At 60.3% G+C, this 25,853-nt stretch overlaps 1 protein-coding gene across 1 annotated transcript; it reads right to left on the bottom strand.

The window, feature by feature from the left end:
* Positions 1-2,062: 2,062 nt before the first annotated feature.
* LOC123351601 (guanylate-binding protein 1-like) lies at positions 2,063-20,145 on the bottom strand. Its single transcript, XM_044991065.1, has 10 exons — positions 20,028-20,145; positions 17,013-17,196; positions 16,779-16,906; positions 8,537-8,646; positions 7,471-7,664; positions 6,107-6,349; positions 5,255-5,529; positions 4,573-4,785; positions 3,495-3,597; positions 2,063-2,978 (listed from the first exon to the last, which is right to left on the bottom strand). Exons 2-10 carry the CDS (start codon positions 17,185-17,187, stop codon positions 2,548-2,550), a joined length of 1,872 nt encoding a protein of 623 aa, XP_044847000.1. The 5' UTR covers positions 17,188-17,196; positions 20,028-20,145; the 3' UTR covers positions 2,063-2,547.
* Between the last annotated feature and the right edge of the window lie 5,708 nt (positions 20,146-25,853).

Below are 25,853 nucleotides of genomic sequence, written 5' to 3'. Positions count from 1 at the left end.
GAATATTCATAATCAGGGGCTCTGCTCCACCAATATTTGGAGCTAGGTTTTTCCCCCTCCCCGAGAGCTTCCCTGCCTAAATGTAAAGAGAGCGCACAGCGCGTCTCTCTCTCCTTTGCTGCTGCTGCCGTAGCCTAAGGGCTGCAACATTAACATAAGAGGAATGTGCTAACTGCTGCTGAAGCACTCAGGAGGGGGAGGGGAGTGGAGGGGGCCTCCCCTCTCCTGCCCCTACCTGGAGGAGACACAAACGGGCCAGGAGACAGACATCACTCACCTTAGCAGCTGTTGGGGCTTCCGTGAGTGTTTGACCCTATGATTTTTTATGATGTTTGAGTGTTTGACCCTATGATTCCCCCCCTGCCCCAGCCCCAGTCCCAGCCCCCCAGTGAGGCACAGCAGGCTGCACAGGGGAGGCAGGAAGCCACATGTGAAGGCAATGCCCCCTTCCCCAGCACCCACCAACCCACCCACAGGAGGGATGGGAGAGGGAGGCTTCCTAGACCTGAGCAGCTGGGGCTTGGGTGAATTTTATGACACCCTGCTCCCCCACCCCATAGCCAGCCACCACCCTGCCTACCCCACTTCTGCCCCATGCTGGGCAAGGGTCAGCCCCATCACCCATCCACAGTGAAGTTATGGTGAGGGGCAGCAACATGGAAGGCCACCTGTGCCCCCCCCCAGTACCCATCATAGGGGAGGGGAGTGAGCTTTCTGGACCTGAGAGGGGCCCTAGGAGCATGTGCAGAGTGTGTGTGCCGTGGGGGGGCAGGAGGGGTCCCTCCCCTGGAGCTTGCTGCTGCCAGCGGTGGTGATGGGGAGTCCTCTCTGGCCCTAGCCCTGGGGCAGCCTGTCTTCACCCCAAGTTCCTCATCCTCAGCCCTGCCTCACCCCAAAGCCTGCACCCCCAGCACCGAGCACGCTCCTGCACTGTGAACCCCTCATCCCCAGCCCCACCCCAGAACCCTCACCTGAGGGGAAAAACATGCAACTTAAATTCATAATCAGGGGCATAATCAGGGGCATAATCAGTTTGGGGTATCATTGTATTTAGCACAATATTTGATTATTTTACACCCTTCAAAGTATGTAACTGGTCATATACAGGTGTTTTCTCTGAATACTGTCTGTGTGCCTCAGTTTCCCCAATGCATTTCTTAAGGCTCTAGATGGTGGGATAAGGGGGTGTGATTGTTGTAAAGCCCTAGAGGGCCAGTGTGATGCCGTCTGCACAGAGAATGGCTGACACCCTGTCTCCAGGCAACTGATGGCCTGGGCCACTCTCCTGCAAGGTGCCAACTGAAGGTGTTGGAGAACAAAGAGATCAGGTGGCCTCCTAATGCTTGGAAAAGAGACAAAGGCCAGAGGAGGGAGTGTCAGTGCCTGTGCAGACTTCCGGGAAGCGCATGGGGTGGAAGGGGATGCTGGGATGCTTTGGAACAACTCCATACAAAGCCAGTCAGGACTCTGCGGGAGCCTCCTCTCTGAGCATACTGTCTCCAGGGCAAGAAGCTTACATCTTCCTGGGTCTGACCTGGGAGCATTCAGCCCTTCCACCCTGTGCACTTTCCGCAGCGAGTCTGCCCAGGCAGGTCCTGGGGCAACCAGAGGTCCCTGCACCCCAACTCCGCAGTCAGACGTGACTCTCAGCCAGACAGTAAAACAGAAGGTTTATTAGATGACAGGGATACAGTCTAAAACAGAGCTTGTAAGTACAGAAAACAGGACCCCTCAGTCAGGTCCATCTTGGGGGGTGGGGAGCTCAGACCCAAGTTCTGGGCCTCTCCCCATTTCCCCAGCCAGCTCCAAACTGACACTCCCTCATCTGGCCTCTGTGTCTCTTCCGGACAAGGAGGCCACCTGATCTCTTTGTCCCCAACACCGTCAGTTGGCATCTTGCAGGGGAAACTGAGGCACCCACACAGTATTCAGAGAAAACATTAAGAACATTCCCACTTTGTCACAACAGGTGCAACAAAATTTAATACCGTATATTAGGTATTAATAGGCAAGTGCTGCTTCTGACTTTCCACTTTTAATTGACCCTTGTAATCTTGTGGTGCTGACGCATTGTAGCTTCATTTTATATCAGCTTACAGTGTGAGAGCGGGGGGGGGGGACCACCATTTTGGGCCCCACCAAAAATTATACGAACCTGCCGCCTACGCCTAACAGACAAACAACCCTTTGTTCTCCACACCCAGAGGGAAGGTCCCCATTTCACAGAGGGGAAACTGAGGCATGGAACAGTGATGTGATTGGCACAAAGGTTCACAGAATTACACTGCAGGAGATGGGGACAGAACCCAGGCGTCCTGGCTCCCAGCCCACCCGCTCTGACCACTAGACCCTGCTCCCCTCCCAGAGCTGGGGACAGAACCCAGGCGCCCTGTGATTTACTTTTTGCAGACAGCTCCGGGCCCTGTGTTAGTCGCTGTGGGATGTGGCAGGTCACAGGAATTAGTCAGCAGAAGCTTTCGATTGTGCAGAGAAGCAGCGTTTGTGGGACTTGCCGCCGGGCGGGGGACGGACCCCACAGGGGCCCGGCTACTTTGGTGTCGGGGTTTTACTCGGGTTACTTGTCCCCTTCCTCCGCTGGTGCCTGGATGTCAGATAACTTGACACGTTGGCGACAGCTCTCAGCCCCTCCCTGATGGTGCCCAAAAGGCCTGACCGAGATTCAGTCCTGTTGGCGGAGCTGATCTCCCGCCGGAGGCCCGAGATCTCGTCCTCCATCAGCCTGGCTTTCTCCGCAAAGCCCTTCTGCATCATGGCCTCCTGCTCCTTCAGCTTGCTCTGCAGCGCCCGCTCCGCCTCCTGCCGGGCACTGGCCAGCTCCTCCGCCACCTTGGCCTCCAGCTGCTTCACGTTCTCCTGGTGGCTGCGCTCCTGGTCCTTCAGCAGCTGCTCTGCCTGCAACTGCTTCTCCTCCGCTGTCTTCCACTGCTGCTCCAGCATCTCAGCCTTCTGCTTCTCCTCTTTGGGGGGGAAAGAAAGGGGGAAATAGAGGCACAACCCCTCCCCCAACCACCTGGAGCAGCCCCCGGACACCACGCAAACCCGCACCCCCGACTCGGTTGGCATGAGACAGGGGCGGATAACTAGGGAGCCAGCCCGACACCAGCATCTCAGCATGGGACCCACCTACCCACGGCTCGAAGGGCAGTTTGGATGGGGCCCCACAGAGCCCTGGGGAAAGGGGGAGTGGGGGGCATTCAGAGCACCTGCATGGGAGGAGGGGCAGGGGGCACCCAGGGAGTTTGCTGCAGGGGGGGGATGCAGGGAGCTCCTGGCGGGTGCAATGAGTTTGGCCGACAGACGCTCTGCAGCGTGTGACCCTGGGATTATTTGCAGCCTGCATGGCCATAGCACCCACGAGCCCCAGTCCCGGCCCAGGGCCCCACGGCGCCAGGCGCTGCACAGACACGCTGCAGCGATGGAAACTGGTTCTGCTGCAAAGCAAAGGGGGCAGGGGCTTGTTTGTGGGGTCTCACCGGCCACGTGCTTCTCCGCCTCAGTCAGCAGGTTGTCGGCCTTCAGCACGGCCTCCGCCTCGGCCTTCTTACTGGCCAGGAACTGCTCCAGAGCCTCCTCCGCCTGGGACCAGAGAGGGCCAAGGGCTGGGTTATTCATGAGCTCCAATCAATATGCTAATGAGCCCCCTCCTTTCTCAGGGGCGTGTGCCTCCCAGGGGACTTTATTCCACCTCGGGGCAAAATGTTCCCCCATGAAGCCGGAGGATCGCAGGGGCCGGAGTCAGGGGTGGGGAGATGGGAGCTGAGCTGCAGCACAGGGGCTGATCCTGCCTCTCTGCGGCATCATCCTCTCAGGGGAGGAAAATCGGCACTTTGGTGGGGGCTTCCCGACATTGCGCCAGAGCCCGGGGGAGAAAGCAAGCGACCGGGTCGAGAGGAGCTGCCTGCCCGCAAGGCCGCCGCTGTCACCCGCTGGGGAACGTGGGGTGTTTCTCTGTGAGATCTGCTCTCGTTCAAACAGGAATCACTTCGGGGACGTCCTACGCCCTGTGCTGTGCAGGAGGTCGGACCCGCTGACCACAGGGTCCCTCGTGGGCTGAGAATCGATGAACCTATGAAGCACGTGGCGTCATTTCACCCTGGGCCGCGTTGCTGTTCATACAGGGCCTGATCTGAAGCCCAGTCAACGGAAAGATCCGGACTGGGCCCAGGCAGAGCAGGACGGGATCCTGGGGGGGATTCGCCCACAGCACCATCCTGCTCGGAAAAGCAGCTCCATGACCGAGGGCCTTTGTGGGACTTTTCCAGCTCCACAAACTCCCCACATGGGATCAGGGTCCAGCTGGGGCATCGCCAGGGGCCACAGTGACTCTGCAGGTCACGGTCAGACCCCGGTTACCCCACGGCCTTTCCCTGCCGTGGCCCCTCTGCTTTGTCCTCAGCCAAGCGGGGAAGCCTGACTCGGCCGCTGGGGTTTAGGCACCAGCCCTGCGGGCGAGGGACAAGCCGGAGCGGAATCCGGCTCCTCCTCCCGGAGCTGCGCTGGCTCCTGGAGCTGCCAGGCCGAGCCGGGGGGGGGCTAATTTCAGACACTCACCTTGACCCCTTTCTTGGGCCTGGCCCGGTAATTCTCCACCACCTGGTTCTGGTCCCTGTCGTAGGCCTGGTACCCGCCGGGCTGGGAGTAAATCCCGGCGCTGAGTTTCTGCTGCATGGCGGCCGAGAGCTCCTCCAGCAGGACGCGGCAGGTCTGCTCCGAAACGGCCTCGTTTTCTGCTAGGACGTTTGCGTATCGCTCCGTGATCCCGGCCTGGGCACGGAAAGGGAGAAACCCCGTCGCAGAGCAACGGCTGGGGCTGGATTGCGCCGCCCTCCTGCCTCCCCTGGCTGACGCCTGCGCCCGACTGTGGGTCACTGGCCACGCGGGGAACGGGAGAGCCGAAGGCTCACGGGCCACTCGGGGGATCAGCGGGTCAAAGGGTCACGGGCCACTCGGGGGATCAGCGGGTCAAAGGGTCACTGGCCACTCGGGGGAACAGAGGCTAATGATCCACTGGCCAATCGGGGGTTAGGAGGGTCACAGATTCATTGAGCAATCAGGTCACCGGGGGATTGGTCGGTCCCCGGAGCAGGGACCAGGTTTCGGTCGAGTTTCCGTACAGTGCCTGGCACAAAGGGGCCCTGACCCACCACTGGTGCCCAGGGGCTCCCCGCAGTGCAGATCCACCCCAGCAACGCTCTCCTTGCTGCTGGGCCCGGCCCGGGACGCCCCCACCTACCACCAGCTGCTTCTGGAAGCCCTGCTCCTCGTCCTTGAAGGAGCGCTGCATGAAGAGCCGCAGGGCGTCCGCCTCGCACGTCCCGTGCGCCGCCGAGAGCTCGCCCAGCTCCGCCGGCAGCCGCAGCCCCCCCATCCCGGCCGCGTAGTGAGCCAGCGCCTCCCTGAGGGCCGCCTCGTTCTCGATGGCGGCCATGGCGGTCACCGCGTTGTCCAGGCAGGGCACCTGCCCGCTGCGGATGGTGCTCACGTAGCTCTGCACTAAGGCGCCGAACCCTGGGCGAGGGAAGGGGGAGGGTTAAGAGCTGGAGGGAGGGGACTGTACATTTGTACAGCACCTGGCACCCCGGGGACTCCGCTGGGGAGTGTGTCCCAGATTCTCCTTTGCGCCGACCCCAGGGGATAGGGGTTATTCCGGTCGCAGACACAGAGCTCCTGCTTTTAGCTCTGCAGACCCCGGTCCAATGGGGCTCGTCTGGGATTCGAACTGTCAGAGGCTCGGAGCGAGCGTCCTCTGAGCAGAGCCAGGGCTCCGGAGCCGGGTCCGGGACGAGCTCCTCTCCCTGGTGGGTTGGCCCAGTGGGGGCACCTGTCACACCTGTCTGCCGGTGGGTAATGCCAGCAGGGCCCCCTGGGGCCTTTCTCCAGAGCTGGGACCGGGCTGGAGCCGTTTTACCCACATATTGCCAAGGCAGGTGTGCGTCGTCCATGCAAATCTGAAGCTGGGCGGCACCCAGGATCCCTGAATGCAGGATGACCCCCCGCTTCCACCCCTGCTACGAGGCCAGGTGCAAGAGCACCCGGCAAAGCCATCGGCCTGCGTCTCCCCCGAGCAGCCGCGGGGCTGACGTACTTCGCCCGTTGACCGGAATCCCTCCTTTGACCGTCTTGACGTTGGAGCACTGGAAGACGTAGTCACAGAACCGGCGGGTCTGCTCCAGGAACTGCGGGTCCAGGGCGCTGGTGGGCAGCGAATCCAGCTGGCCCATCTCCTGCCGTGACGCCGGCTGGACAAACACGAAGCACTTGCGGGTGGGGAAGAAATTGCGGATGCACTGCCGCGGCAGGTTGTAGTCCATCACCTTCTTGTTGATGCCTGGAGAGCCAAGGAGAAGCAGGAGGCTACACCCAGCACTGGGCTAATAATGGAGTTTTGGGTCGTTGGCAGCTTCCAAACATCACAGAAAAATTTGGCTGATGTCAGGTGGAAAACGAAAAGTTTTGGAAAACTGAAAAGCTGAGAAAACCCGACTTTGGAGCTGAAGGAAACCTGGTGTTTTGATTAAGGCCATTTTTAAACACGTCTGGAGTCGGGACACTGAATAAAGTCAAATGGAGATTTTGGACCCAAAAGTTGTTTAAAACCAAAAGAAAAAAGATCCAGATTTTTGGATTTTTCATTATTTATTTTCTTCCCAAGTCAACAAACCCAACCGGACCCTGCAACATGGCGCCTTAATCCGCAGGGTTCACCAAACCCAGACGGTCGGCTGTGACTACACCTCGTAAGCAGGGCCTGAATGAATTGTCCCCTGACAGCTAGCGGGGAGCGGGAGAGACGTCAGGAGCAATCTGTATTTCCATGAACACACCTGCCCTGCCTAGGTATCCAGCCCAGCAGCGGTGCTGGGTCACAAATCCCTTTGGTAGTGACTGCAGGGTGGGGAAATGTTACCAGTGTTGTGTGAATAAAGGGAGCAGAACTGTCCTTACCCTCCCCCAAAAGAGGGGGTCGCCCTAGGCTGAGAGAACCTCGCTAAGCCAGGGGCTCAAATGCCGGAGCCCTGTGCCAGTAAGAGGAGTGGGGACGGGGGTTCTAGCCAAGGGGTCTGGACACTTCCTCCCGTTCCCTGGCCTGGTTTAACCCGTTCCTCCCCCCTGTTCGAAGACACCTGCGCGGTACCCGGCCGCGGCTGCAGAGCTCGCAGATAACACTGTCCCGCGTGGGCCCGGCCAGAGCTATAGTCCCCGTGTCCCCCCCGTCTGTCTGTCTGTCTGGGCCGCACGTCTCTTACACCGTCGGCTCATGGGGGCAGGGCCTGTATCTTTGCTCTGTTTGTGCAGCACTGGGCTCCTGGGCCACGACTGGGCCTGGGCCTCAGTGGCAGGGGCGGGACGCCGGGGTAGATGGGCCCATGGGCCCGATCTCGGGGGCGGGGAGGAGGCAGGATACCAGGGGTGATGGGCCCCTCCTGCACACAGCTGACCCCAGCTCACCTTTCCTCAGGGCCAGCGCGTGCTCCAGATACTCGTCCTCCGCCACCAGCTGCCCCTCGATCCTCAGCTCCAGCGTGAAATCCCGCACGGCCCAGACGAAGCTGGGGAAGAAGCGGACGAACTCGGTGTCCTCCTCCGTGTCGTCCCCTCCCTGCGCCTTCACCTTGATGTGCTCCGTCAGCTCCGCCACGAAGCTGGGCCGGGGGCTGAGGCCTCAAACTGGGGCCAGGCCTGGGGGCTACCAGCCGGCGTGGGACTGAATGGGGGGAGCCCAGCCCCAAATCCCCACGGGCCACCCCCAGGAGCCCCAGCGCTAGGCCCCCCCAGGGACCATTCCCCAGGAGCTCCGGCCCCACATCCCCCAGGGGCCACCCCCCAGCACCCCAGCCCCACGTCCCCCAGGGGCCACCCCTCAGCACCCCCAGCCCGACGTCCCCCAGGGGCCACCCCCCAGCACCCCAGCCCCACGTCCCCCAGGGGCCACCCCTCAGCACCCCCAGCCCCACGTCCCCCAGGGGCCACCCCCCAGGAGCCCCAGCGCTAGGCCCCCCCAGGGACCATTCCCCAGGAGCCCTGGCCTCACATCCCCCAGGGGCCACCCCCCAGCACCCCCAACCCGACATCCCCCAGGGGCCACCCCCCAGCACCCCAGCCCCACGTCCCCCAGGGGCCACCCCTCAGCACCCCCAGCCCCACATCCCCCAGGGGCCACCCCCAGCACCCCCAGCCCCACGTCCCCCAGGGGCTACCCCCCAGGAGCCTCTAATCCACATCCCCCAGGGGCCACCCCCCAGCACCCCCAGCCCCACGTCCCCCAGGGGCTACCCCCCTGCACCCCTGCCCCACGTCCCCCAGGGGCCACCCCTCAGCACCCCCAGCCCCACGTCCCCCAGGGACCACCCCTCAGCACCCCCAGCCCCACATCCCCCAGGGACCACTCCCAGATTCCCCAGCCCCACATCCCCCAGGGACCATTCCCCAGCACCCCCAGCCCCCCATCCCCCAGGGGCCACCCCCCATAGCCCCCAGCCCCACGTCCCCCATGGCCACCCCCCGGCGAGGATACTGCAGCTGCTCCATGGCGTACTGGTCGATGGTCCCTTTGCTGTTGTAGACCAGGGTGCTGCTGAGCAGCACGGCCAGCGCGAAGATCCACACGTCGTTCTTGGTGTTGCCCTGGGCAGCGAGGGGGGTTGGAGCTGAAGCACGAGCCGGGTGCCCAGCACAGGGCGAGCGGGGGCTGCTCCGGGGCCGAGCGCACCAGCCGCCCCTGCTAGCGCCGGCCTGATCCCCAACGGGGGTCTCCAGTGGGAGCAGGGAGGGGACCTCCCCTCTGGCCTGGCCTGAAGGCGACACGCTGGACGTGTGCCCGGTCTGGGGCCGGCCACCCCCACGCCCGGTTCTGGGGCCGGTCACCCCCACGCCCAGTTCTGGGGCCTGGCCACCCCCACGCCCGCTTCTGGGCCCGGCCACCCCCACGCCCGCTTCTGGGGCCGGCCACCCCCACGCCCGCTTCTGGGGCCGGCCACCCCCACGCCCGGTTCTGGGGCCGGCCACCCCCACGTCCACTGCTGGGGCCGGCCACCCCCACGCCCGGTTCTGGGGCCGGCCACCCCCACGCCCGGTTCTGGGCCCGGCCACCCCCACGCCCAGTTCTGGGCCCCGGCCGGCCCCACGCCCACTTCTGGGGCAGCCACCCCTGTTGGTGGCACCAGGCATGACCCAGTGTTGACAGAGGGGTGGAAAATGACAGTGCCAATGAAGGCTCCCTGTATTAGGCCTCTGCTTGTCTGAACCGCTTCCATGTTTAAACTTTAATTAACCCCACAGGCTAGATGGAAAGAATGGAATGTGTGGCAACTAGTTATCAGTACCAGGAGGCAATTATACAGCCTGCTTGCACCTGGCTAAAGGGAGTGAAACAGAATGACCGGTCAAGAAAAGTTACTAACGAGATAATATGTTTTTTGCCAAGAATGATCTAACCTGTTTAGAGTAATTGCTGCTTCATAATGTATTTGCTGTATGGGAACTGAAAAGGAGGGAGAAGAGGGGGGCGAAGGCGGGAGCTGGGCATTGGGGGTAATAGATATGCTTAGCTAAGATCATGTATAAAGACAGAGAGCTGCTTTTCTGGGGTGTGCTTGATCTGAGACCTGACTGTGTCTCCGAGCACGCGCTTTGAGATCTCAAATAAACTTTTTTTGCTTCTCCACCCTGGTGTGTCTAATTGGAGCGAGGCACTCCGGGCAACGAATCACTGTTTGCTGCCTCAGGCCTTTTGGGCCGGCAACAGTTTTGGCGTCCCTGGGTGGGCTTGAGGCTAAATTTAGCCTTGCCCGGACCCCTCCTGGAGGTCGACGGATTGCGGCGACGACCGATGCCTAGCGCGCACCGGTGACTTCATCGGGGGCCTCGGCGGAGACGCGGTGTGGTCGACCCCGGAGGGCACTACGGTGCAACGCGCTCAGATAGTGGAGAAGCAGCTACGGGCGACGGTGGGGAACCGGTCTCGTGAATAAGGTAGGAACAGTCCAGTGCTGTTAACCTTTTGTTTGCCTGTTAAGACCTGGGGACGCCCAGTGTCTTCCCATAGGGATGGGGCAGGGACAGAGTACAGGCAGGGTACGGTGTACACCCTTAGAATGCATTCTGATGAATTGGAAAGTGTTTGAAAAAGATCCATTGACTAAAAGTAAACTGAAAAGATTCTGTACAGTAAACTGGCCTCAGTATCAGCTAGAGGGCCAGGAAAGGTGGCCACCGGAGGGATCACTTAATTACAACACGATCCTTCAATTAGCTTTGTTTTGTCAGCGAATGAATAAGTGGAATGAATTTATGTATGCACAGTTGTTTATGTTGTTGAGAGATAGGTCAGATCTGTTGCAAGAGTGTAATCTGACTCCGACAGGCTCGGCAGTCACTGTTAGTTCCCCGAACCCCTCCCCGGTTGTAATGGCAGAGTCGGTGTCCCCTTCGGCTCCTACACCCCCACCGTATAAAGACCAGGTGCCTCAGGTTTCAGAGATTGCTCCTTCAGTGGGATTTTATCCGTTGATTACTGAGACTGTGGTGGCTCGCCCGGGAGCAGAGGGGCGCCGGGTCACTACTATGCTAGTTTACTCACATGTGCCTTTTAACCCAGTGGACTTAGCAGCCTTTAAGGCACAGGCAGGGGAATTCTCCACGAATCCCAGCAAGTTTATTTCGGTTTTTGAGGGATGTTTTGCCAGTCACAAGCCTGACTGGGATGACTGTAATATCCTTATGAGGACCCTGTTGTCTGAAGTGGAGAGGAATCAGGTTATAGCTAAGGCAAGAGAAGGAAAAAAGGCAAGTGAAGATGATGGTTGCAGCAGTACAGGCCAGTGACAAGAGGAAGTTTCAGGAAGGTGGTGGAAGGGGCCGGGGAATGAGAGGTCGTGGACGTGGGCGCCCTGGCTCACAGGAAAGGCGTTTGGGTCGCAATCAGTGTGCCATATGCCGAAAGGAGGGACACTGGAAAAATGAGTGCCCCGAGAGGGAAGATACCCCTATGATGGCAGCAGAGAATCAAGACTAGGGGTGTCAGGGGAGACGGACTATCCTGCCCCCGGAACCCCGAGTAAAAATGCGGGTGGGAAATTCTGAAATAGACTTTTTAGTAGACTCTGGAGCAGCTCGAACCGCTGTAAATCAACCCCTCCAGCTGCCTGTGGCAGATTCCCTCACTGTGGTCGGCGCTACAGGAAAAGGAATCAAATGTCCAGTGTATGCCCCAGCAGAATGTGCTTTGGGAGACAGAACTCTCTCCCACAAGCTGGTTTACCTCCCCGACTGCCCAACGCCTCTACTGGGACGGGATCTGCTTTGTCGCTTAGGTGCCACCCTGCACTTCACCCAAGATGAAATCACCCTCACCCTGCCCCCAGAGAATGCCTGGATAATGACTCTTGCAGTTGAGCCCTCAGCCATGCAAGCCCCAGAGTGGAGCCAGTGGGAGGACCAGGTTTTTCCTCTAGTATGGGCATCGGGGGTCCCAGGAAAGGCAGTACATCACACCCCCATTAAAGTTCAGCTCCTGCCAGGAAAAAGTCCGGTGCGGATCAAGCAGTATCCGATAAAGAGGGAGGCCAGAGAAGGGCTGCAGGAAACTATAAATCAGTTTCTGAAGTACGGGGTACTGCGAGAATGCCAGTCAGCCTGGAACACCCCCATCCTGCCTGTTCGAAAGCCCAATGGCACCTATCGGCTGGTCCAGGACCTGAGGGCAGTTAATGAACGGGTTAAGACTCTGCACCCCCTTGTTCCAAACCCATATACACTGTTGGCATCTATAGGAGGGCAGCACACCCACTTTTCAGTCCTAGACCTGAAAGATGCTTTCTTCACAATTCCGGTCGACACACAATCTCAGGAGATTTTCTCCTTCGAGTGGGAAGACGACCGAAGGGTTAAAAGGCAGTTTTGCTGGACTGTGTTAGCCCAAGGATTTAAGAACTCCCCCACGCTGTTCGGCCAGGCTCTGGCCAAAGACCTGGAGGAGTGGAATACTCCGGACGGGATTCTCCTCCTGCAGTATGTGGACGACCTGTTAATTGGGGCGGTGGGATTAACCCCTTGCCTCCACGCCACTGTGAGCCTCCTGAACTTTGTTGGACTCAGAGGATACCGGGTAGCTCAGAGCAAGGCTCAAATTGCCCTCTCAGAAGTACAGTACTTAGGATTTCACATAAGACAGGGGGAGAGACAGCTTTCAAACGAGAGGAAGGAAGCCATCTGTCAAATTCCTATCCCAAGCAATCGTAAACAGCTCAGGGCTTTTCTGGGCATGGCAGGCTTTTGCAGAATATGGATCCCAGAGTTCGGACTGTGGGCTAAGCCCTTGTATGAATGTGTTAAGGGAATGGATCACGATCCCTTTCACTGGTCCTCAGAAGCTGACAAGGCATTTAAAGTGTTAAAGAGAAAGCTAATGGAAGCTCCAGCACTCGGTCTTCCAGACCTCTTTAAGCCGTTTCAACTGTATGTGCATGAAAGGAAGGGAGTGGCTCTAGGGGTGCTTACTCAATTATTAGGCACTTGGAAACGTCCTGTGGCATATTTCTCTAAACAACTGGATCAAGTTGCCAAGGGGTGGCCAGCTTGCCTGCGAGCTGTCGCGGCAACTGCCCTAGTGCTTGGTGAAGCAGAGAAACTGACTTTGGGGGGGACTGTGCAGGTGTATACCCCTCATATGGTTCAAGCCCTGCTGGACACTAAGGGTGGTCTCTGGCTCACGCAAGCTCGGGTAGCTCGGTACCAGGCTAAACTCCTAGAAAATCCTGAAGTTACCCTGCAGACCTGCCCCTCCCTCAACCCAGCCACTATGTTACCAGAAACAGAGGAGCAGGAACATGACTGTTTAGAAATCATAGATGCCCAGTACTCCAGCCGTCCAGATTTAAAAGATCAACCGCTCTCAAATGCAGACTGTGAGTGGTATACTGATGGGAGCAGTGCTGTCATAGATGGGCAAAGGAGGGCTGGCTATGCTGTTGTGACCCTCTACGATACAGTGGAAGCAGAAAGTTTACCTGCTGGAACATCTGCCCAGCGTGCTGAACTTGTAGCATTAACCCGTGCACTTGAACTGGCAAAAGACAAACGGGTTAATATTTTTACTGACTCAAAATATGCTTTTGGGGTATTGCATGCTCACGCTGGTCTGTGGAAACAAAGGGGAATGCTTACAGCTCAGGGGTCCCTGGTCAAGCATGGGACACAGATTCTCCGGCTTCTGGAAGCGGTGCAGCTCCCCTCAGAGGTAGCAGTGGTGCACTGCAAGGCTCATCAACGAGAAGACCAGGACGTAGCCAAGGGCAACGCCAGGGCCGACAGGGAAGCCAAGCGGGCTGCCACCCTGGAACCATTGGAAGCTGAGGAGGCCCATGTGCATGCCCTCATCCCATCAGTGGGTGAGCTCCCAGCCCCTCAGTACTCTCGTGAAGAAAGGAATCTGGCCGACTCCCTTGGGCTCCAGGAAAAGGAGGGATGGCTCCACTCCACAGAAGGAAAAATCCTCCTACCTAAAAGCCTAATACGGCCAGTACTACAGAAACTACATCAGACCACTCACGCTGGAAGGGAGGCTCTCACCCAGCTTATGAATAAGTATTTTCTAACCTCTGGATTAAGACCCCTGGCTTCCCAGGTACAGGCTGAGTGTTTAGTCTGTCAAAAGAACAACCCTCGACCAGGAGTGTCAGTGCCACCAGCCACTCTGGAACCTACCCCAGGGCCAGGATTGGTGTGGCAAGTAGACTTCACTGAATTCCCCCGAACCCAAGGGTTCAGGTACCTCCTTGTCATGGTGGATCGATTCAGCGGATGGCCTGAAGCCTTCCCATGCCGAAACAACACTGCCAGAACTGTGGCTCTCAAGTTTGTCAAGGAGATCATTCCTCGCTTTGGACTCCCCCAGTGGATGGAATCTGACAATGGAACACACTTCACATCGCAAGTCATTCAGGGGATTTCGGATGTTCTACAAATCACCTGGAAGCTCCACACTCCATGGCGACCACAGGCCAGTGGAGTAGTGGAACGTACTAATCAGACACTCAAGCGGCATCTCTCAAAGGTCTGCCAAGAGGCTTCTCTTCGGTGGCCTGATGCCTTACCCCTTGTTTTGCTCCGAGTTCGTGCTCTCCCAAAGGGCAGGTTAGGGCTTAGTCCCTTCGAGATTATGTTTGGGAGGGCATGGCCTATGAATGGTACACCGGTTCTGTTAGGGGAGTGGGAGGTAGGCTGCGGTTTCTTATCTCAGTACATGTGCTCTCTGTCTGCTGTTCTCTGTTCTCTCCACAGGTATACCAAAGATTTGCAGCCTCTCCCGCTGGATGCCCCTGTCCACTCCCTGCAGCCTGGTGACTCCGTTCTCGTTCGTACCTGGAAGGACGAGCCTCTCCAAGAGAAGTGGAAGGGACCTCACACCGTCCTGCTGATCACCCACACAGCAGCAAAGGTCGAGGGATACAAGAACTGGATCCACTACTCCCGTCTGAAAGCAGTGCCAGCTCCTGAACGGTGGACCGTCCAACCTGCGGAGAAGACTGCCAACGACGATCTGGGACTTAAGCTGTTATTCAGGCGACAGTAAGGCCTGCTGGGAATGCCCTGTGACCCCTTTGGACAGTTACAGCGCACTCCCCGTGAACACTCTGAGCGTTGGCTGTGTTTATTTTCACAGGGCCAGCCTAACCTGTGGGCCTGGTCCCTTTTGTTTTTAATCTGCTTGTTATTAGTAGTAGTAATTTTGTGGGTATTTGGGGAATTGTAATTGTTAGGCCTTAGGATCACTTGCCCAGTATGGATCCAGGCCTAGGGTTTGCCACAATGTTACTCTTTGCTATGGAAACACATCCTGTCAGCCGAACAGGCTTTCGAGGAGTGGAAGGCCCAGGAAAGGGAACCCACAATTTTTGATTCCCTTTGGAGTTGGTTGCCCAACCTAGGAGGACTGGGAAGTGGCCTTGTGCGTCTCCTCCTCACAGGTGTGATACTATGCCTGGTCACCCTCCTCCTGCTTGCTTGTTTTAAACTGCTCCTCCGTAAACTTTGTACCCCCCGTGTCCCGAAGGTCCCTATGTACCCTCTCATTGACAGCCCCAGCTCCATAGAACTCAATTACGTTTTGTCCACAGTATATGAGAACACTCAGCCAAAGGTTTGTTGAGTATTCTCAAAGGAGGGAATTGTTGGTGGCACCAGGCATGACCCAGTGTTGACAGAGGGGTGGAAAATGACAGTGCCAATGAAGGCTCCCTGTATTAGGCCTCTGCTTGTCTGAACCGCTTCCATGTTTAAACTTTAATTAACCCCACAGGCTAGATGGAAAGAATGGAATGTGTGGCAACTAGTTATCAGTACCAGGAGGCAATTATACAGCCTGCTTGCACCTGGCTAAAGGGAGTGAAACAGAATGACCGGTCAAGAAAAGTTACTAACGAGATAATATGTTTTTTGCCAAGAATGATCTAACCTGTTTAGAGTAATTGCTGCTTCATAATGTATTTGCTGTATGGGAACTGAAAAGGAGGGAGAAGAGGGGGGCGAAGGCGGGAGCTGGGCATTGGGGGTAATAGATATGCTTAGCTAAGATCATGTATAAAGACAGAGAGCTGCTTTTCTGGGGTGTGCTTGATCTGAGACCTGACTGTGTCTCCGAGCACGCGCTTTGAGATCTCAAATAAACTTTTTTTGCTTCTCCACCCTGGTGTGTCTAATTGGAGCGAGGCACTCCGGGCAACGAATCACTGTTTGCTGCCTCAGGCCTTTTGGGCCGGCAACACCCCCACGCCCGCTTCTGGGCCCGGCCACTCCCGCGCCCGCTTCTGGGGCCGGCCACCCCCGCGCCCAGCTCTGGGGCCGGCCACCCCCACACCCGGTTCTGGGGCCGGCCACCCCCACGCCCGCTGCTGGGGCCTGGGCACCCCCACGCCCAGCTCTGGGGCCGGCCACCCCCACGCCCAGCTCTGGGGCCGGCCATCCCCACGCCCAGTTCTGGGGCCGGCCACCCCCGCACCCAGTTCTGGGCCAAGCCATCCCCACGACCACTACTGGGCCCGGCCATCACCACGGCCAGTTCTGGGGCCGGCCGTCCCCACGCCCACCCAGAGCGAGGAGGCCAGGCCTCCTGCTGCTCAGCTGGGCCCAGGGCAGGCTCTGGGGTCGGCATTGGCACCCTATGGCACGTGTCGAAGGTGGCGCGCGAGCTGGTTTTCAGTGGCTCTTACACTGCCATGGTCCTGGCCCGCGGGCCGGGGGGCTCTGCATTTTAATTCAATTTTAAATGAAGCTTCTTAAACATTTTGAACCCTTATGTACTTTGCAGACACCACGAGTTTAGTTCTGCGTTACAGACGTATAGAAAGAGCCCTTCCAAAGCCGCTCACGGGTCGGACCGGCCGCGGCACCTTAAATCAGGGGGACTCAGTGCAGGCTCGGCCCAGCGCTTGGGAAAGGGGCCGACCCTGCTCGGGAGTGACCTGGTCCCCGTCTGCCCCGGGGAGCAGAGTCTCGTGGGCTCCTCACTCGAGCAGAGGGAAGGCGGGGGGAGGGGGGGCGTGAGCCAGTGGCTGGGAGGTGAAGTGCGGCATGAGCCATGGATTCTCCATCCCCGGCAGTGTGGAAATGAAGGCGGCCGATGCTCTCGATCCCTCCCAGGTATTCCTGGGGGGCCGGAATCCAGCCAGCGTTATCCAGGGGGGCCAGGCTAGACGGTCACAGGGTCCCTCTGGCCTTGGGGGTCTCAGAATCGGCCCCTTCCCCCAGCCCCCCCTCACCTTCTCCACGTCGCCCAGCCCCTCGGTGTCCAGCAGCACCAGGGTGTGGCCGGCCCGGCGCGGGTGGGGCAGGCACCACATCCAGATGCCCTTGGTGTGCGACTGCACCGTGGAGCCCAGCGAGAACCCTGGGGAGAGAGGAGACGGGTAGAGACCCAGCGCCCGGCCGCACCTGCCCCCTCGCTCCCGGCTCCAGCCCCGGGCCCACGGGAAGGGGGCTGGGGAACCTCTCACCTCTCTGCTTCCCGGCCAAGGAGTTCATGAGATACGACTTGCCGGTGCGGTACAGCCCCACGATGGCCACCACCACCACGGGCTGGGCCACGCCGCCCAGGATCCCCAGCGCCTCCTCCGTCACCTCCAGCTGCCCGTCGGCGCCGTTCCCCACCAGGCACACGGGCCCCTCCATGGCCACGGGCTACAGAGAGGGGGCGGCAGAGAGAGTGTGGGAGGCGGTAACGCCGGCAGAGATAACACTGAGGCGCCGGCTCCGGTGCACAGCGCTGCTCGCCCAGGCACGACAGCTGGACTGGGGCCAATCGTTACAGGCCAATCATTTAGTCGCTAAAAAATGCCCTTTCAGGTGATCCGACCAGGACTCATCGATCACTCGTAATTCACCCACAACCATCGATCGTCAAGCACTGACCCAAGGCCCTGTGCTGAATGAGGGGCTCGCCCGGGCTGGGGCGGGTTGAATATGGTGACGAAGTCGCTTAGATTGGATCTAGTGATGAACAGGCAGCGACGCCAGCAGCACACACAGAGGCTGGGAGAGACCTTCCCTGGCGTATTCGGACAGGCTATGTCCAGGCTGCAGGTGGGCTCGGCTCCCCAGGATTTCCTGGGGTAATTATACGCTCGTGCCCCTTCCTGTACCCGGGGCACGTGACAGAGGGCTCCACAATCGTGACTGGTGTGGAGACAGTGACGAGGGAAGTGTTATTTCCCCCTTCACATGACACAAACCTGGGGTCACCCAATGAAATTAACAGGCAGCAGATGTAAAACAAACAGAAGGCAGCATTTCTTCACCCAGCGCCGCCAACCTGTGGAACTCCCTGCCGGGGGATGCTGTGAAGGCCAAAAGTATAACGGGGTTGAAAAAAGAATTAGCCAAGTTCCTGGAGGAAGGTCCATCAATGGCTATGAGCCAAGATAGTCAGAGATGCAACCTCACGCTCTGGGTGTCCCTAAACCTCTGAGTGCCAGAAGCTGGGACTGGACACCGGGGGCGGGATCACTGGATAATGGCCCTGTTCTGTTCATTCCCTCTGAAGCACTGGAGCCCCCACCCCACCCGGAGGAGCCCCGGGCCAGCCGCAGCCGCCCCCCCCCTCCCCATGCTGTGCCCCATGCGGGTTCCGGGGCCGCCAAGGAGGCGGGATGTGCCTGCATGGGGCATAATAAACGCAAAACCTTCGTGCCGGGGGAGGCAGTGTCTCCCTGGCCTCTCATCCTCACCGCCCACGCTCCAGAGGTCACCTAGGCCGGCGCCCTGCGCCGAGGCGGGAGGAAGCCCTGCCCATCACTAGCGCCGTGGTCTCGGCCTCTGCTCCACGGCCCCCAAGGGGTCTGCACCTCCAGCCGAAAGTCCTGCCGGGGTCTGCAGCTGAACCCCCGAGGCGCAGAACAGTTCGGAGGGAAAATCTTTGGGTTGAAAGTCGAACCGTTTCCCTCTGACCTTTCCCGAATGAACCGTTTTGACTTTGCTTTGAAATTTAGAATGAACCAAAAGGATTTAAAAAAACCAGGAGAAAATGAAGATAAAAGAATCGGAGCCCAAATAAAACATTTCAATTGACCCCGAATGAATCAGTTTTCGTTTCTCCATTTGCATCTGGCGTCGACCCGAACTGAGGCGGTTTTGTGCTTTTCAGCCCCTGACCTGACAAATCAATTACTGGCTCGGCTCTGACACCAGCAGCTTTAATGCCCAATAGAGATTTGCAGCGCCGCCTCCCGGCGCGTTCGCTGTGGGCCAGCGATTGACACCTGCCCGGCGTCCCTGCTGCCGAGCGTTCCTGGGACATAGTTCTGCCCTTGTCCGTGGCAAACACCCACTTTCCGCTTCTCAAGATGCTTCCTGCAGCGAGGCCCCCCCCCCACGACCTACCGCATCACAAACCCCAGAGTTACACCGAGAGTCTCCCCGTTATTCCATCTCGAACATTATTTCTGCTGTTTCTACCTCAGCCAGTTTCATTATCACTCATGACACTTTGCTCGTCTCGTCTGAGGGGCAGAGAGAATTTCACACACAAACAATTCACCTCCCAGCCCCCGGTGGGTTTGGGCTTCTCTCCAACACAGAGAGAAACGAAGGCCCCGGCGTCGGGAGTGGAATTGTTGAAGGTTTGTTACTGAGCTGGGGACAGAACTCTGGAATCCGGGCTCCCAGCCCCCCCGCTGCTCCAACCACAAGATCCCAGCCCCCTCCAGAGCTGGAAAAGGAACCCAGGAGTCCTGACTCCCAGCCCCCGACCCCCAGCATTAGCCCCAGTTCCCTTCCTAGCAAGTTGACATGAAACCCGGGTCCCTTTCCTCCCCTCCCTTTTCCGTCCAGCTCGTCCCACCCTTCCCATGACCAATCTCCATACGACCTACCAGGCTCTTCCACCGTTATGTCCCCGGCTCTCATGGCCCAGGCAGCTCAGGTTAAGAACATAAAAGCAGCCAGACCGGGCCAGACCAATGGTCCATCTCACCCAGTGTCCTGTCTTCTGACAGTGGCCCAAGCCAGAGCTTCAGGGGACGTGCCCAGAACAGGGCAATATGGAGAGACCCACCCCCGTCTTCCCCTCCCGGCGTCTGGCCGTCAGAATCCAGGGTGGCCCCAAGCAGGGGCTCGTATCCCTGACCATGTTGGCTAATAGCCATGGATGGACCTGACTCTCCTCCAGGACCTTCCCTGCCTCTCCTCTGGCTGCTGTCCCACCAGCCTCGCTCTGCACGATGACAGACAGTCCGGCCCCCCACGTGCCGTGAAAAGGATCTTCAGCCATGAATCACGGTGCTGCGGCTAAAGCCTTCTCTGCGCTGGCAAACCCTGCGGGTGGGGACGCGGCTTGTCCCAGCCAACGAGGTCTTGTACCCGGACAGCCTGGAACGTTTGCTGCTAGAGCCGCGTCCAGACGGCTCAGCTCTGTCAGTAGGGGGGCGATTCCCCCACGCTCTGACCTCGCCAGGGTAAAGTCGTGCTGACAATGCCCTGGGCGCGGTGGGCCGAGCCGGAGGCCGAGCACTTACGTTCTTTAGCTGCCCGGTGTTTCTCTCGGCCGTAGGGACCCGTCCCACGCGTTGCCGCTCTGCACTGTGGCTTCCTGCCTCTCCCTGGGCTTGAGTGAAAAGCAAAAGCAAAAGCAAAAGCAGGTGGCACCGATATACGGGGTGAGCTGGAGGGTGGGGGCCTTGTTCAGCCTGGCCCAGGGCCGCTGATTGGTTCCCTGCCTGCCCCAGGCGGCTGCTGCCTTGAACTTCCTTCTCCCGCTGACGGCTCAGGCAGCTCCTCGCCCTTAGCAAGTTCCAGCTTCCGAGGTGGCCAAAGCGTCCCGGGCCTCCCCTCGTGCGTGGAAAACTTCCTGGCCCACGGTCGGTGCCGCACTGGCCCGTCCTGCCACTCCAGCCTGGGGCGTAGCCGGCCGCGGCCCCGGCCATGGCTTGGCCTTCCCCCGGCAGCAGCTCCTGCTCCATGGGGAGGAGGGCAGCCCGTGGCACCCCCCCCCGAACAGCTGCCTGTAGCGCCGCTGCCTTGCTCTTGCGAGCGCGGTGTGCAGCCTTCCCTGTCAAGCCGTCGCAAAACCACGAGCAGCGGAAAATCGCCGGTGATGTTAAGTGTTCGCTTAAAGCCAGACCCGGGTGGGGCGGGATTCTGCCCCCGGGGCAGATTGGCAGAGACCTGGGTGGGGGTGTCACCTTCCTCTGCACTGGGGCCCGGGTCACTGGCAGGTTTGAACTCGTGTCCGCGGTGGAGTCTCTGTCACTCTGTCTGTGACCCGCGATTTGGGGCCGGCGGTGACTCAGCCGGAGGTCGGGGTCTGTTACCGGGAGGGTGGGGGAGGCTCTGGCCCCTGCGAGGTGCTGGGGGTCCGACGAGACGATCGTGCTGGGCCCGTCTGACATTAAACTCGATGAGTCTGAGACCGGCCGGCAGTGCAAACAGCTCTGTGTCAAACAGAAACTGGGAGCGGCCAGGAGAGCAGCCGCCCTCCGTGTGACGGGAGCTGGTGCCGGGAAATCAGCGTCGTTCCTGCACTGGGCCCGGGCTGCGTTTCACACAAAGCTGCGGGGAACAGGCGCGGCACCAGCCCGGAAAGCACAGGTTAAACACGACCCTCCCCCACCCAGACCCCGCAGCGGGCTGAGCCCCTTCCCGCAGGGTTTCACTGCCCTGGGCTCCCGGGTCACCCCGTCCACCCCTTTTAATACTGCGGAAAGAGCTTCTCAAATCCCCTGGGACCTGCTGCGTGTGCCAAGGTTTGTTACACATCAACCTCGGGTGCAGGGAGCTCCTCGGCCAATTCTTCGGCTACTCTTCCCTACCCGGCCCTGCCGATTTCGAGATGTGAGACTTTAGCGTCTGGTATTTAACAGAAAGCCGGGTTCCGCTGCTAGAGCCGAATCCCTCGGCCACGTCCTTCCGATCCGGGGCAGGAACATCCACCGAACCCGTCTGCCTTCGCCGGCTCCCTCGTGGGGCTTTTCCCAGCCGGGCCTGTAACGGCTGCGCCCGCGCTGGGATCTCGGTTAGTCCTGAGATGTGTGACAAGGGCTTGTGGTCCTGAACCCGACTGGCCAGGGGCTTTTCACTGGCGCCTGCAGTTCCCCGTATTAATGGTGTGAATTCCCTGGTCACTCCCTGTGTAGCTTGTACCAGCTCAGCTCATCCCCTCGGTCCCCTCCCGCGTGCTCCCCGGGTGCCACCCGCCCGCCCCTGCCAGCAGCTCTCTGCCCCCCACGCCAGGGGCGCCGTGTCCCCCAGTCACAGATCATAGACCACAAGGCCAGAAGAGCCCACGGTGATCACCTGGATTGAGCTCCTGTGTCCCACCGGCCAGAGACCTGCCCCACACTAACCCGAGAGTGGATCTGTCGGGGGACCAGCCCGGCTTGATTTAAGAACCGTCCAACGCGCTTCTCAGGACATTCTTCCCATGGTTCATTCCCCTCCCTGGTACAAACGGACGCCTGGTTTCCAGTCTGAATTTGTCCAGCCCACCCCGTCCCGGGGCCTTTCTGCCGGGGGCTTTTCAGATCTAGCCGGAGAGGAGTGTCCCCGACTGTTACTAAAAATACCCTGGGGGCTGGGGGGGGGGGGCAAACACAGCGAGACCATTGCCAGGGCTTGTCGCTGCTCCCGCCACCCCACTGCTCCAGGCCCGTGGGGGCTGATCCAACCCTGGCCGCTGCTCCGGCAGCTCTGGGGCTGGCTGCCAGACACCCGCTCTGGTGGCCACTGCTCCGGGTCTGACAGCTGCTCCAGCCCTGCCCCCAAAGACGTCCTGGAGGTCCCAGAAAGTCCCGGAATTTATGACCTCCACCTGTGACAGAATCGTATCCTTCATCGCGAGTCAGGCTCCCATAAATCATGAGACCCAGCAGGACAGGCTTTGGGGAGGGTGCCGAGCTCGGGACGTGGCTCAGGAGATGAGAAGCGGCTCGCGGGGGAAAGGGGCCTCACCATGACCGAAGGCGGGTGTGATGGGCCGTCACCCCGGGGTGCAGCCTGGGAGCCGTGGAACCGCTGTGGGCTCTGACCCCCCAGCTGGGCAGGCCTCTCCCATCCGCCAGCCTCACCGGGCCTGTTATCACCCAACACGACAGCAGGAGGCGCCGCACACCGAACTCAGCTGCCTGAGTGCTTTACCGAAGCCGCTCACGGGCAGACAGCCCATTTCCCCGCTCCCCCGCCGGGCGCCCTCGCTGGAGTGGGACCCCAGATCAGAGCCTCTCCCGGGGCCTGGCTCCGACAGGCCGGGCCGAGCGTGTGGTGTGAAGCAGGAGGGCCGGAGCCCGGAGGGTCAGTGGCGGAGGCTGAAGGACGAGTGAGACCCCTCGGGGGCCGGGCAGCCCAGGGGAGCCGGCGAGCGGCCGTGCAGGGCCAGGACCTGCCCCTCGCTGGGCCCTGCTGTGAGCTCTGCAGGCCGGGCCCGGCTCGGGGGCCGGGCAGCCCAGGGGAGCCGGCGAGCGGCCGTGCAGGGCCAGGACCTGCCCCTCGCTGGGCCCTGCTGTGAGCTGTGCAGGCCGGGCCCAGCTCGGGGGCCGTGCGGCGCCCAGGGGAGCCGGCGAGCGGCCGTGCAGGGCCAGGACCTGCCCCTCGCTGGGCCCTGCTGTGAGCTGTGCAGGCCGGGCCCGGCTCGGGGGCCGTGCGGCGCCCAGGGGAGCCGGCGAGCGGCCGTGCAGGGCCAGGACCCGCCCCTCGCTGGGCCCTGCTGTGAGCTCTGCAGGCCGGGCCCTGCTCGGGGGCCGTGCAGCACCCAGGGGAGCCGGCGAGCGGCCGTGCAGGGCCAGGACCTGCCCCTCGCTGGGCCCGGCTGTGAGCTCTGCAGGCCGGGCCCTGCTCGGGGGCTGTGCAGGGAGAGCCCTGCGTGGATACAACATTTCGCGTCCGAGCCGCGACCCGCTAACATGGGTCTCAGCCACAGCCCAGGTCTCTGCACAGCCCCTGAGTTTCAGTGTCCAGCAGCGTTAGGGATTTGGCCCCCGGGCTCCCCTCTTGAATGTGTTGTGCCGGTTTCCCGTGAGCAGGAGGCCTGAGAGGTCAGAGACAATCGATAACCCACTAACAACCCCCGGCCCAGCTGCTTCCGCCCCCCTGTTCTCCCTGCGACTGGAGGGGTGTCACAGCCCCCGTCACCCGGAATGCTCCCTGGAAATGGGTGTTCACTCCTCATGCGGAACAATCTGCCCCCCGTGTATTGAGCTGGGACGCTCGCAATCCACGTCCCAGCCCCCCAGGAGAGCTCGGGGCGGCTCTCTCCCGCCAGCAGCTGGGCCAGTGAAAGCGATTCCCTCCCCCACCTTGTCTCTAACGTCCGGCGACTGGCACGGCTACCGCTGCACGGCAGAGTTGTCTCATGGAAAGTGAAAACAGGAGGGAAAAGATGGATTTCACTGGGGCTTGGGAACAACCCACAGAGCAAATTCCAACCCCGCCACGCCCTCTCCTCTGGGAATTGTAATAATTCGCTATGAATAGCACGGGCCAGTCCATCAGAAATGAACTCTGCTCAGGTTACATTTCACGCCACGCAGGCAGAGACAGTAGATAACATCACCAAATCCTCTTGCTGGAGGGCTGCAGCCTAACACGACTTCATTACTCAGAATCCAGAACAATCACACACAAGAACCAAAACCAGAGAGAGACAAAGCAGGCTGCTCCCAAAGGTCGCGAGGCCCAGCTCACCCCACCTTGCTCCGGGCTGGCTCTCCGCAGACTGACTCAGGTCGCACACGTCCTTACAGGGCCCCCGACCTGCCAGCAGGCCCAGGAACCCCCCCCCCGCCGAGGATTTAAGGCCACAGATTGTCATTTTAACACCGTTTACGGTACACGGCCGGTCTGGCCGTTCAGGGCAGAGCCTTCGCCTTGGTGCTGTTCCCGCCGTACGTCTCCAAAGCTGAGGGAGCCGCTCAGCCCCGCTGTCCTCAGCCGCGACGCCCTCTACAGGCTACAGGTTTGTGCTGGGTCAGAGTGACCCTCAGCGTCAGGCGGGCTGGTGCAGCTCCCTCGGAGCCGGCGTGGGTCTGCCCCCCCCCCCCCAGCCGCAGGCCCCGTGGAGACGGCCCCTGGGTGCGGCTGACGCGTGCTGTCTAGGGAGCGAACGCAGCGCGGTACGAACTGCCCGGCACGGCCAGCGAGATCAATGGGCGTTTGGCCCCAACCGCCTCAGGCCGGGCGGAGCATCCCACTGGGCGCCTAAATCCCTTTGGCAACCTGCCCCCTTGGCCTGGTTTGGGGGGCGGGGCTGAGCCCCCCCAGCGCCTGTCGAGTCTGAAAATCAGCCCCAGTGTCTCAAGGGCAGAAGGGGGCAGAGACGCCCCCGGCCGCCCCGCAGGCCAGCGGCTGGAGTGAACCGACACCTTGCGAACACCACAATGGATGCTGGTATTTCATTGTGCCGGTAGATGGCGGCCTTGCACACGTGCACACACACAGAGCAGGGCTCAGCAGGGCCACACACACACACACACACACACACACACACACACACACACACACACTCACACAGCAGGGCTCAGCCCCTCCAGCAGGGGGTGGCAGGGACACACACACACACACACACACACACACAGGAGGTGTGTGGAGCTTTCAGCTAAAAGCAGATTTTTCGGCAGGCCCAGCAGTGCCCGTGCCCGGCTCAGCAGCACAGAGTCCCTGGTGCACATTCGGGGAAATAGAGGCACAACCCCTCCCCCAACCGCCTGGAGCAGCCCCCGGGCACCACACAAACCCGCACCCCGACTCGGTTGGCATGAGACGGGGCGGATAACTAGGGAGCCAGCCCCTGACACCAGCATCTCAGCATGGGACCCACCTACCCACGGCTCGAAGGGCAGTTTAAAGGCCAGATGGAAACTGGTTCTGCTGCAAAGCAAAGGGGGCAGGGGCTTGTTTGTGGGGTCTCACCGGCCACGTGCTTCTCCGCCTCAGTCAGCACGTTGTCGGCCTTCAGCACGGCCTCCCCCTCGGCCTTCTTACTGGCCAGGAACTGCTCCAGAGCCTCCTCCGCCTGGGACCAGAGATGGCCAAGGGCTGGGTTATTCACCCAATCAATATGCTAATGAGCCCCCTCCTTTCTCAGGGGCGCAGGCCTCACTTTATTCCACCTCGGGGCAAAATGTTCCCCCCATGAAGACGGAAGGTCGCAGGGGCCGGAGTCAGGGGTGGGGAGATGGGAGCAGAGCTGCAGCACAGGGGCTGATCCCTCCTTTCTGCGGCCTCATCCTCTCAGGGAAGGAAAATCGGCACTTTCGTGGGGGCTTCCCGACATTGCGCCAGAGCCCCGGGGGAGAAAGCAAGCGACCGGGTTGAGAGGAGCTGCCTGCCCGCAAGGCCGACGCCGTCACTCG

Source organism: Mauremys mutica, chromosome 17, assembly GCF_020497125.1.
Source record: "Mauremys mutica isolate MM-2020 ecotype Southern chromosome 17, ASM2049712v1, whole genome shotgun sequence".
Classification (NCBI taxonomy): domain Eukaryota; kingdom Metazoa; phylum Chordata; order Testudines; family Geoemydidae; genus Mauremys; species Mauremys mutica.
The sequence above is the reverse complement of the archived record's forward strand: the minus strand, read 5'-3'. Positions and strand labels throughout refer to the sequence as shown.

What these genes read in the sequence shown, in the direction of transcription:
- LOC123351601 (XM_044991065.1), bottom strand. Translation starts at nt 17,187, where the DNA reads ATGGAGGGGCCCGTGTGCCTGGTGGGGAACGGCGCCGACGGGCAGCTG. An exon ending in GGCCCAAGAAAGGGGTCAAG is followed by an intron (nt 3,598 to 4,572) that starts GTGAGTGTCTGA and finishes CTCTGGTCCCAG; the next exon opens with GCGGAGGAGGCTCTGGAGCA. An exon ending in GGCGGAGAAGCACGTGGCCG is followed by an intron (nt 2,979 to 3,494) that starts GTGAGACCCCAC and finishes TCCCCCCCAAAG; the next exon opens with AGGAGAAGCAGAAGGCTGAG.